Source organism: Eubalaena glacialis, chromosome 13 (assembly GCF_028564815.1).
Source record: "Eubalaena glacialis isolate mEubGla1 chromosome 13, mEubGla1.1.hap2.+ XY, whole genome shotgun sequence".
Taxonomy (NCBI): domain Eukaryota; kingdom Metazoa; phylum Chordata; class Mammalia; order Artiodactyla; family Balaenidae; genus Eubalaena; species Eubalaena glacialis.
In genome coordinates this window covers 62057613-62069996 of record NC_083728.1, presented here as the reverse complement: position 1 = coordinate 62069996, position 12384 = coordinate 62057613, and the positions used below count along the sequence as shown (strand labels likewise).

The following is a 12384-nucleotide window of genomic DNA, read 5'->3' as shown; positions in this document are numbered from 1 at the left end:
CTCCTGGGGATGATTAGTGATCAGTGAGGAGGTGGTGATGAAAAAAGAAACAAACAAAACTTCCATCCTCCTTCAACTAACTCTAATAACAATAAATTAAATTACCCAAGTAATTCCCAAATAAGTACTGTATCTCACTCACATGGGAGTTATTATAGAGAGACTGAAGGAAGGACATGCACTCTTAACCCGAGAACTAAATTTGCCTTTGTCATGAAATTTATCTTATTGATTCAAGTGGTTCACTGTAGCAGGTCAGCAGCAAGGACACAGTAGCCATGCTGAGGCAAATATGGCTTGTTGAAACAGATTCCCCAGTTAAATTACTTAATAGATTCTGAGGTAGAGACAATTTCTTGTAAAAGGCCAATCTCTACTTACCATTTGTATAAGGGTTGACAGTCTTTTTATTTGTCATTACACGTGCTGTGGCATTATTTACCTATGTACATAGAAAACTCAAATAAGCACATATTCCAGGGCCAGTCCACAGTTCAATTAGTTGCATGCATTATGACTGTGATTACTTATTTAAAAAAAAAAACACCAAAAACTAAAATGCATCTTAATTTATAAAAGGCAGTAGGTGCATAACAAAATCATACATTTTTATAATTACATTTACTTCATAACCATTTTAACTTAACAAATCATTTCAATAAAGCAATGTCATATCATTTAAAAGTTTAATACGGAGACAGTAAAAGCAAATTAAAAGGAACTGCATAATTGAAGACTGAAAAGCATGCGTGTACTCCATGGTAACACAGAAACAATAAATATTTTTTAAACATAAAATAAGGTTCATATGAAGGAACATGCAGTGGAATAGAAGAGGGGAGAGACAAGGTACAAGGGAACATAAATGTCAAAAAAAGGACAAACAAGTTTTAGCCGTATGCAACACTTCAAGAGGGAAGAACCATCGGGAAGCAACATCTAGCATTCAACACTTGGAACAAGAGCCTTTTACATCGCAAGAATTAACAAAATCATTCAAGCTTTAAAGTCACAGCTAACAAAAGGATAAAAGAGAGGGTGCATTGTTTAACACAATATGGAGTTAACGATCTGAGTAAGATGTGCACTGGTCATATCTCAATCCAGTCAGTGCCTCCCAGGCTAGCTTAGAACGTACACTCAGTTACAGGCGTACCAATATCCAAAAAAATAGAGCATCAAGAAAACTTAATACAACAAGTCAAAAAAATTCACGTGGTATATATATGTATAGAGATATATCAGCACTAAATACGTGAAACGGCAGATGGATTTCACCACTTACCATTCACCACCATCGCCAGCATGGGTTTGTATACAGTTACCATGGTTACTGAGAGTTTGGTGAGGGGCCTAAGGGTTATCGTCGAGGGTGGGAGGAAATGAAAGGCAAAATATGCAACATCTTACTCCAAAGACTAAAGCATTTTTAACTGGTATTTTTTCTTTTTTTTTTAAGTTTTAACAAATACGACCCTGTGGTCATTTTGAGGGAGAGTCAGTGGTAGAAAGCAGATTCTGAGTATCGGAATTTTAGCGTTTATTTTTTTCCATGAAGAAGGGCCAGATATTGAACAGGAAATCCTGTTTGGTTATTCACTTTGTGATCAAAAGAATATAAAGTTCAAACTGGCTTCTTAAAAAAACAACAACAAAAAAAGAAAGGTTTCATGACAAAAACCTCTCTCTTTTTTTTTTTTTCCCCAAACAATCGTTCTCTCGAACGCCATTTCTTTCACAATTTGGCTTAATTTGCACACCACTGTGGATCCCTCATCAACCCTGTAGTGGAAAGAAAAAGAAAAGGAAAAAAAAAAAAAAAGAAACTGCTCTGTATTTTGTTTTGTTTGGCAACACTCTCTCCACTGCTTGGAATCTACTGCACCCATTGGTTATAAGACATGAAAAATAAAATAATAAAAAAAACCCTTTCAGATTAACCTTTCTTTTGTCTCACTTTTGCCATCCACCTTTCAGCAGTAATAAGAGTAACATAATAAAGGAAAATTTAAAAAAAAGTAAGGCCAGTTTTCCTTTTTATATATAAATATATATATATAAACAATGAGAAGGGAGTAGGGTCACATACAAGACACAATGATGCATCTGAAACAACAAATGAGCGTGAAGCAGACACTTATCAAAAAGATGAAAAGGAAAATATTTTGGACATGCACCTCGATTTTACGGCCCTCTACCACGGTGCCGTGTAATTTCTCCCTCGCCCTGTCCGCATCGGCACTATTTTCGAAAGTTACGAAACCAAATCCCTGCATGCAGGAGGGAGAAGGGAAAACAACATGCAGATTATTATTTTCAGTCAACGACCACTGTGGAACGTTCTCTCGCTTTAATTTCTATTTCTTGTCCTGGCTTCAGTTCTGTAACATGCAAATTAGAGAAATTATAAGAGTACTAAAATGTGCAATAAGTAAGCGACAAATGTGAACAAGATTTTTGTTTTCTGTCACCCGTTAGCTGTCACCCCTGAAGAATTCAAAGAATGATACCAGAAATACCTTTCTAAATGTCACTACAGAAGAAAAGAAATTTAACGGAAAGAAAATGAGATCAAAATAAATGTACAGTGTCTTCACAGAGAAGAAAATGAAATAACGAGGAAAAAAAAGGGAACCACTTTCTTGACATGCAAATTAAGAAGAAAAGAAAAGAAAACATGTGCACAAAATTCAACAATGAATGCCAGAATCTTCTAACATTGCCTACAGAGTCATGCTGTGTGGTTTTAAGACCATCTCTTCTCCATGCAGTTTTAGGGTTATTCAAATTTGTCAATTCTACAGCCTTTATGTCTCAAAAAATAAAAATTAGAAGCCTAAAAAAAAGGAAAGACCTTTTTTTATAATAAATCTTAAACCCTGATCTAATAAGCAAAATAATCCCATGAAATGAATAGAAATAAACATCAATTGATTAATAATGCAAACAGTTCAAGTAACATTTTTGTATTAATACTTTCCCTCTGACCCCACAAATAATATACACGCTTCGGAATTTGTCAACTTTCCCGACTACTTTATTAACCCAAAAGGGAAATGTGTATTCATATGGTAAAGTCCTAAGACATTATGCTGGTATTCATTTATCAAATCAACTGGTAGAAAATAAAGAAGCTCCTTTAATAGAATGTTATTTATAATAACACTCTGGGAACTTTTATTGATCAATAACAAATATACCCTTTTCTGCACCACTGGCATATTTTGTTTAATATTTCAGCCTCAAAAAACAACCCCCCAAACATCGCATTGCCAAAAATCCATCCTTTTTCTTCACTGACACTGTTCCTAAGAAGAGTACAGAAAATATGACACATTATTTTTAAAACCCCTAAAAATATTTGTACATCTTGTTCAGAAATATACACCAACCGTTTGAAACAATTCCAGTGCAAATATGCCCAGCTCGTTCTAGTCTTCACAGTGTAAACTGGGTGAAATAATGCAATGTGCCAGGACTCCTCTTTGTGTTCGGTAATCTTTACATAAAGGAAAAATGCTAGCTTTAAGCTTAGCTGGGGCAGTAGGACAGTCTGTCCTACTAATAAAAGAGACTGTCATTACAAATCACAGCTAGTCATTAGTTAACTCTCTCAGATCCTCATTAGATTGCTAAAGGGATGTCCAAAACTCAGGGTATTTAGAGAGCTGTTACCCAGTGCTTTAACTAAGAGAGAACTTTCCAGTATTAAGATGGGCTCATGCATAGAGGAAACTAGCTGTGGATGTCTTCAAGTTAGATTAGATAATTATCTGATAGAGAAAAAAATTAATTATTCACTTGGGGGATTAGGCTGAATTACCCTTCATATTTCCCACAGTGAGGGTCCATGATTAGGGTAGATCTGAACTATTTGATTAACCTAAGGTTACATGCTTAGAAGGACGCTACTTAGTTCTGTACATCACTGGTAGGATGGCCACATTTGGTACTCAAAGATACGTGCCGATTAGTTTTGAAATAATAGCTCTTCCACAGGCAAAAGACAGAATTTGGGGGAGGGGGTCGCTCTATTTGATGGCTCTGACTCTTAGCCAGTGGGTCCCACACTTAGTTGTACATCAGAAGGAACTGGAGAGCATATTAAACATTCAGATTCCTGAGCCCTGACCCATATCTATCGGATCAGAATCCCAGAGTGGAGCCCAGAAATCTGCCGAAAAAGTTACCTATGTGGCCCAGCAATTGGGTTTCCATGGCCTCTCCTACCACTAAGCACCATCAAAAGGATTCAGTTCTTTGAATGAAGTAGAATATTACATTGCCCGTTTCTATAGAGCAATTTAGGGAGTGGAGTGAGTTTCTGAGATGAATATCTATCTGACTTGGTGATTCGTATCTTAAACCTAGGGGTCAGCCAAAATCACATAGGAATGTTCTCTTCCTGACCTCTAAGCCCAGTGCTCTAGCATCCATAGCCATGCCATACATTTAATAAGTAATTAGGGAAACTAGGACTCCGGCTCTATCTGGGGCAATTCTGTCACTTGGCAAGGAAAGGAAATCCACAGTCCGATGTGATTTATCGATGGAGGGCTTGGTGGCATCATTGTTGTCGATAGGCACTAACAGTCTGTGTCACTGCAGTGCTGGAAAGAACATAGGCAGGAGAAACTCGAACATGCCACCCACCTGTCTAACAAACACGATCCCAACGAATCGAGTCATTGTGATTCTGGTCTGAACTCAGAGCAAACCATACTGGCCTAAAATCTGCATCATGTATGTCAGGGAGAGGTGAAAGTGAAGATAAAAATCTATTCTGAACCCCAAGTTCATAAACTAAAAAGGAATTCTACTCCATTTTCACTTCCCCTTTGAAGTAAAAAAAAATATTGATTCTCTTTATTATTATTTTTACTCTCATTATTTTCTGCTAAACTTTTTTTTTTTGTTTTGTTTTGTTTTGAGTGGCTCATTTCAACCTGCTGAGATGCCTAGTTGAGATCTGGCAAAGCTGGGTTCATGAAGACCTTGCTCCAGACTCAGTCCCCCAAATACCAAAGGGATTCTCCTACGTGTGCCATTGGACAATCCTACCTCCCACCCAGGTAAGAAATGCTATGATGTCCCTGGGTCAGAAGATGGCCAGATTCACATCTGCGGAGCTACACCATAACCAGAGACCACCAGCTGGCCATTTTTAGGCACGCTCTCCATCAAGCACAGGTGCTGTTTCTTTTGACCTGCCTCGTGGTCAGAATTCTATCTTAAGCAAAATGTAACTTGCAGAATATTCTTAAAATATTTTGAATATTTTTATCTCAGTCTTAAAAAGGGGATCAAAAGAAGCACCTTCTGGGCTTGGCCTGGAGAGCACAGGAAGGAACTGAGTGCAATGCAATAACCCTGTAAAGATCAAGTGTGCACGAGGGGCTGCATGGGGGGAGTCAGATGCTCCCTAAGTGCTGGAGGAGAGACACTGCTTCCCAGGGTTTACCTTAACAGAGAATGGGGAGCTAAGAGAAGGTGCAATCCTTCAGGAGAAGAGAATCTGGGATATTTGTGCCCTATGATGGGAAGGCATGACCCCTAGGCAGATAATGGCGACCCTAACGTGGACCAGCCGTGACTTGCTTATTTTTAAATCTTTTTGTGAAACATAAATTCTGATCTTCCCGTATCCCAGTTATTTTTCTACTTTAGTCTTGTGGGATATATTTAGGCTATATCTTCCCTTTTTGTAGTAATACAAATACAATATTTTATAGCTGAAATAAAGGCTCTGAAGTATCCAGGATGGATGCGTGCGCTGACTTTTCATCTTACATGAAAATCTGATTCCCCTAGTTTCTGGTGCAGAGAACTCCTATCACCTAGAAGAGGAGAGCTGTTGATAAGGGTCTGAAGGCTCATTTTCCTGTGGGACTAAGGGCTTTACGACCCACTTGTTCCCAATCGCCTCTTCACACGCAGCCCCTTCTCCCTGGAAGACCATCTTCCTTGCTTCCCTTCCCTGGGAAACCCTGACTCATCTTTTTCTTGCAGCTTAAATGCCACTTCTCCCAGAAGCCCTCCCAGCTTCCAACAAGATTGGTCTGCCTGCTTGGAGTCTCAGCAGCCTCTTCTTCGCTAGAGAACACAGCAAACTCTATTGCATTTGTTTGTCTTAAGGATCCGTCTCTCAGGCTACTCTGGAAAGTCTGTGAGAACAGGAAGCACCTCTGTCTCGCTCACGTCCGACTCACCAACCTTGTACTGGAATGCAACCAATACTATAGACATCACTGAATCAAAGGGCAGACTTCATTTCCTAGGTCTATGAAAAAGTAGCTATCTCTGGCTGCACCCCCCAAATAAAATGTTTCAGAGGTAAACACAACATTTTTAAATCTCCTAAAAGGAAAAATGAATGATAGGATCTCTCACCCTGAAATGCTATCTCATTCCATTTTCCAAGTCTGGCAGATCTTTCCTGAAAGTGATTTCCTTGCTTACTTGCTATCCTTCTATACATGAACTTGTACATTATACATCCCCAGGATGATATAGATACTGCTTGTGTGTATATAGGTGTATATGCACAGGCGCATGCACACACACACACACACACACACACACACACCAAACACCCACATTGAGCCACCCTCATTGAGCATTGAGTGGCTGTCTTGGGATGGTCCCCAAAGAGGATGGCCAGAAGGTCAGCTCCTAGCTTGTAAGGGCTCCCCCATTTCCTGGCTGCTTCTCCAGTACCAAAGGATGAAAATCAGGTCATACCAACAGTTCAGGTTTCTCGACAATTAAAGTGGAAATGTTCCTTTAAATAAGACCTTTTCCCGTAAAGGATAACATCAAGTACGAAAGAAAGATATCCCTGTGTGAGCTGTTTCCTTCATTCAGCAGTTCCCAACTGGACTGTCTCCATGACATTCCAGTGGTACCGGTCAGCTCCCACACCTGCAAGACCAGTTCTTTCAGAGGGCGCAAACCCACTGAGAGAGGCTATTTTTGATGGTTCTTAATCAGAAAAAAAAAAAAAAAAGGCTTCACAGCTTCACAAAATCAATCTCTTGATGCAGCAAATTTAAATGGTCTTATTCCTAAAGCCCTAGAGACAGGCTAATCACGAGAATGAGGGAAGAAGTCTTAAAAATAGCACCACCATTGTCCTTTCAAAATAGCAAACGATATTCTTCTAATGTCCTTAAACAGCTCTCGAAAAAAATTAAATAGCTTCCTCCAACTTGCAAAAGTTAACAAAACAAAGTACACGTGGAATATAAATTTTTAAAAAAAAACCTTTAAAGGCAGCAGTGCTAGGACTCAGGATTAGAAGAAAGTTGGCCAACATCTTCTGTAACTTTGCACAGAATACATCAGTCCTGAGTGAAAGGGATCAGGCACGTTTTTCTCTTAATGCACTTGACTTTGCACATATAGAAATAGTACCTGTAATGCTTTTCACACCAGAGCAGAAAGAGAGTTAGCTTATTTTTCCCCCAGCCTGGAGGTCAAACTACTGACATATTACAAGGATGACCATAAAACATCTGAAATTACAGAAGAATGAGGAGAGCATAATGAATTGATTTTTCTTTTCTTTTTTTTTTTTACACTCATCTGGCATATCACAACACCATTTTGACTGTGGAAAAGAGAATACTGGCATTTTCTTTCTTCAATTCAATCAGCATTATCCTATTCGGTTAATACTAAACCTATTTAGGACGGAGAGGGTACAGACTGTCCAAGGAATAATAAAGAATTGCTTTGTGGGGAGGAAATGGTTACTATACCCGGGAGACTGGCTCTTGCCCCCTTAGGTAAAACCTGTTCTTCTTAGTAACCCTCCTGGATGCTGGCTTGTCCCAAACTGCCTGTGTATGAAAAGCTCTGGGGCTGAACCCGGGATCTCTCTGTGCTTGGTAATCAACTTCTCTCCATTCCCACTTTCACAGTCTGGGGATGTGAAGGCAGCTGAACATTCCTGGCGGACCGGAAACCAGGCAGAGTTATTGAACGTGTTCACTTTCTAGTTCCTGATGTCAATATCCAAGTCTTCTGCAGCATCCTTCCCTGCTACCACAGTATCTGCTGCTGCTCTGCCAAATGCACTGCTTTCCTCCAGGGAGATTCTGATGGCTCCCTTGCGTTTTCCATCAATGCAGGTAGAAGCAGGACGCTTTAGCAACCTCCAAGCCCCAGGGGGCAAAGGGCTAGTTTGCATTCAAACGAAGCGTGGGCATGTGTCAAAAACAGGAAGACACAGGGTTTATCAGTTTAACCACAGCCCTGGTAGGTCTGTTAAAACACAGATTGCTGGGCCCCAGTTTCTGAGGATCTGATTCAGTAAGGTCTGGGTTGGACCCTGAGAATCTGCATTTCTAAATTCCCAGGTCGTGCTGACGCTGCCGGTCTCGATACTGCTCTTAGATGACCACTGATACAGAAGATGTTTTGGAATAGTTGGGCTTTTTTTCTTTTTTCTACCAACCTATTTCCATTTTGAAGTTGCTGGAGTTTGACCATATAACCTCTGATTTTTACTAACACTGTTAGCTCTACGGAAATCTACTTAAAAATTGGTTTCCAAAAAAAAGAAAAAAAAAAAAAACAAAAAGAAAAAGAAAAAAAAAAATTGGTTTCCCAGAAAAAAAAAAAAAAAAAAAAAGCTAACTAAAAGCAATGGCAAATTGCAAAATGTGCGTGGGTACACAGACTAATGGATCAAGTTTTATTCAAAAGGTTGGTGTATATGAGATTTTCTCCCCTACAACCCAGGAAAAGAACTGCACTTTATTAATACAGAATAATCACATATTTACCTGCTCATGAGACTATCAACTCACTTTTTAATATAAAGAACATAATTATCACTGAAAAACAAAAATGTAGCAACAACATTATTTTTTTAAGCATGGGTAGTTTTCCTCTGGAAAATTGATATATAGACATCGACAGATATATATAAAACAGCAATTTAAAATTACCCCCTCATACATTTTAAACTGAATCCAATGTAGTCCCCACAATTTTGGAAACGGGAGGTGGTCCCTAAAGGAATTCCCACGGAAGTGTATTTTCACAACGTAATGATTAAAACAGTGCAGTTGTTTCCCCGTATTTATAACAAGCGTTTCAACGTAAGCTAAACAATTCTAAAGTGAATGAAGTTGCTTACCTTTGAGCCTCGCTCATTAAAAATAATTTCAACATCTAAGATTTTACCAAATTGCTGCAAAGAAATAGAAATATTTTATAAGCAAGAAGAGAAACAGACTGAATCATATTATGCACATGGGTAATTGTGCCCCAAGTCAGAATTTTTTTTCTCTTTTCATATCAAGGATATACATTTTATGTTGTTCTTTCATTAAACGATGCACTTGAACCAAGAGAAAATACAACCGCATCTATTATTTCCAAATTATGGCATATCCCATCATATAAGCTATCAGAATAGGAGCCCAGTACCAAGTATGTAACCAAGAGGTTAATTCCACTTTTCTTTCTTGATATGCGAGTGATTGCCTTCCCAGGCACTGAGCAGCAAAGATTAAAAACAGCTAGTATATACAAGGACTCTTCTAGGCTATGTCACTAGCCACTGGGCAAAGCACCCTTGGTGAAGTGGGATTTTGAGAGTAAAATATCCGACTAGAATGGGATGTTGAGGATTTTGGACCTTCGTTCTGCAAAAGCCAGGAGCACCCAGGCCATAAGAGAGAAGTAAAGATAAAAGGAAGATCCACTACACAGACACCCATCACAAGCAAGAAACCAGCATAGTTGTGGTCTATCCTCAGGCTGAAATGTACTTCTTTCAAGATGATTCTCCATGTTGTTAAACAAACAGATTTTAGACAATTAGCGTGAATAGGCTTTACAAAAAGTGGAAGAAACTCAACATATTCAAATCTAGAAACAAAGTTTCAGATGACAAATGCATTAGGTAGCCTGATAAAATACAGATGCTTAGTTAAATTTAAATTTCAGATTTTTCAGGATAAGTGTACCCCACACAATATTTGGGACATACTTATACTTAATAAAATATTTGTTATCTGAAATTCAAATTTCTGATATTGTGTCTTGTATTTTGTAACTTACTACAACTAGTAACAGACTACCTTAGTAGTCCTAGTGACAAACGCACATCAGTCTGTAATTCACACTTAAAAAATGGGAACATGGACCCCACTCCAAAAGCATCTGATAATTCAAAATCCTTTTCCCTGATGCTGGAATCCTTTCTGTTTTCTTAGATCACATGAGGTCGAATGGGCATTTTTTGAGTGTGGTCTGTTCTACATGAGTACAGGTGGGAGACAGTAGCGCAAAAGTGTGTGACAAGGCCCAGGGGAAAATCAGATAGAAATTTTACCCTGATGCAGAATGAGAGCAAATGCCTGTTTCAGTGATTAAAAAACAAACAGAACAACATAAAGTAAAATTTCCATCCTCTTTTTCCCTGATTTTGAGCTTTCCTATTGTTCCATTTGCTTTTGCAGCCTGAATTTTCATTGCATCTTTTATAACCCTAGGAGATTCTGTATTCTGTCTCTCTCCGCTCGGTGGAAAGCCTTAAGCAGCCTCTGTGTAGCAGAGGATGGAGCCATGGGGAGGGAGGGGCAGGAGAGAAAGGGAACAATTAGATACAGAGAATTAGGGGCAGCTTGACTGACCCATGTGCACCACTCACAGAATACTGGGAGGCCCGGAGAGTAAGTGTCAAGAAGGTCTTACTGAGATTCAAAAAAAAAAAAAAAAAAAAATTGGAATATACAGAGGCTATCCTCTGGAATGTACAAATAAATCTACATTACTCAGAAAGACAGAAAAACATATGCATGCTCCAGTCGAATATAAATAGCTCAAAATCTGGAAATGAAAGTAGTTTTGACTATAAGAAAAAGAAACCCAAAGCTTATGTCATCTTGGCCCACAGAAACATGCCCATCCCTCAGGATATGTACCCGTCCAGGGGATTACAGACTTGAATTCTTCTTGTGGAGCAGAAGTGCTTCTCTACTTCAGAGAGAAGTAGAAGGATAGGAAGAAATCAAGAAGAGAAGGCTCAACCAGGAGAGAAGATGGAAGGTCTACATCGCTAGCATGCAGTATGGAAATACCAAGAAACACGCAGCGAACTCACCCTGTAATTTGTGAACACTAAACTATTCTTTTGGTCAAGAGAAGATTCTTCTACTGCATTTTCCGTGCCCTAGATTTGGGCAGAGAAAATCGTTAAAAATAGCAGATAATTTTCAGATTTGGGAAATGCAGGATTTGCCATTGAAAGGTGAAATGAATTTCATAGTTAAAAAGGCCTCCAGCTTTGTGAACTCCTCAGAAGCCATAATTCTGATATAACCTCCTTAGAATATTCAGTCCAGACAGATGCTATCATATTTATTTCAGGCCTAAGAGGCTGGAAGCACACGTATTTATGGCTAGAGAAGCTTGAAAAGGACTTCCTCTAAAACCACGAAGCGAATGTCACCCATGGAACATTCTCTAAGCAGTCAACACAAAAACACTTCCTTTAAAATAAGATCTGGTTGAGACAGAACCAATCAAAAAGTAATCTTCACATGTGTCATTCCCTAAATGGAACAATGGCGCCATATGCCCTGAAATGGTCCCCAATGTTTGCCTCTTTGGCAGTTGCCACTGGGTAGAAGATCCTCAAAGCCAGTGAAACAAGCCATAAGAAGAATGCTGATGTAAGCCCCCTTCCTAAGGCAGTTGTGTACTATATTTATAGCATCAACAGTTTAATTGGGAAGTTTGGTACTAATGATGTAAACACAGCTGGCACATTTTCAATTCAAATAGACACAACTCATTCACAGACATAACTAGGATTTGTTTGCTCAACACCGACATTCAGCCGTGTTCAACAACATCTCAGAATCCAGGCGAGGTGTTTCGATAGCTGTGTCAAGGATAAAATCCAGGAGCTTATAGGCACACACTTGGGCAAATAGGTACCACCCATTTTTAGATATTCTCAGATCAAATAATATTTCTCTGAAAATCTCTGAAAAGTGTTCAATGGATACAGTATAAAACATGAAAGTAAAGCTTAGTTCAAAGAGTGTGCATGGAGGCTAAGAAAAGGCATCATCCCAGTTTTCTTAGGGTCAGCTTCATGTTTTGGATGCAGAATAGAAGGCAACGTGCCATGTCCGAAAACACCTCTATTTTGTTATACATCAAAGGTGATCGTGAAAGCTTCTTTTCTTTTCCAATGAAAGCTTCTTTTGCATGTTCTGAAAGTCATGTAATCTGTGTCTGGTGACAATAGAGAATTCAGTGGATCATATTCATGCCCAAAAGGCCTGTATTCTGATAACGAAAGCAAGGCTGTGACCTTGACAAGGGAGTGGTAAAATCTGAAGCCAGTACTCACTGAGT

The 12384-nt window shown here is 39.0% G+C and overlaps 1 protein-coding gene across 6 annotated transcripts in view; it reads right to left on the bottom strand.

Annotated features, from left to right (window-relative positions):
• RBFOX1 (RNA binding fox-1 homolog 1) overlaps positions 1–12384 on the bottom strand; it is a 353845-nt gene that overhangs the window by 114257 nt on the left and 227204 nt on the right. For all 6 annotated transcript variants that reach the window (XM_061209599.1, XM_061209598.1, XM_061209601.1 and 3 more), the window contains exons 4-6: positions 9146–9199; positions 2178–2270; positions 382–442 (exon numbers count right to left, since the gene is read on the bottom strand). In XM_061209599.1, coding sequence (XP_061065582.1) covers positions 382–442; positions 2178–2270; positions 9146–9199 — 208 coding nt within the window. The remainder of the gene's footprint in view (positions 1–381; positions 443–2177; positions 2271–9145; positions 9200–12384) is intronic.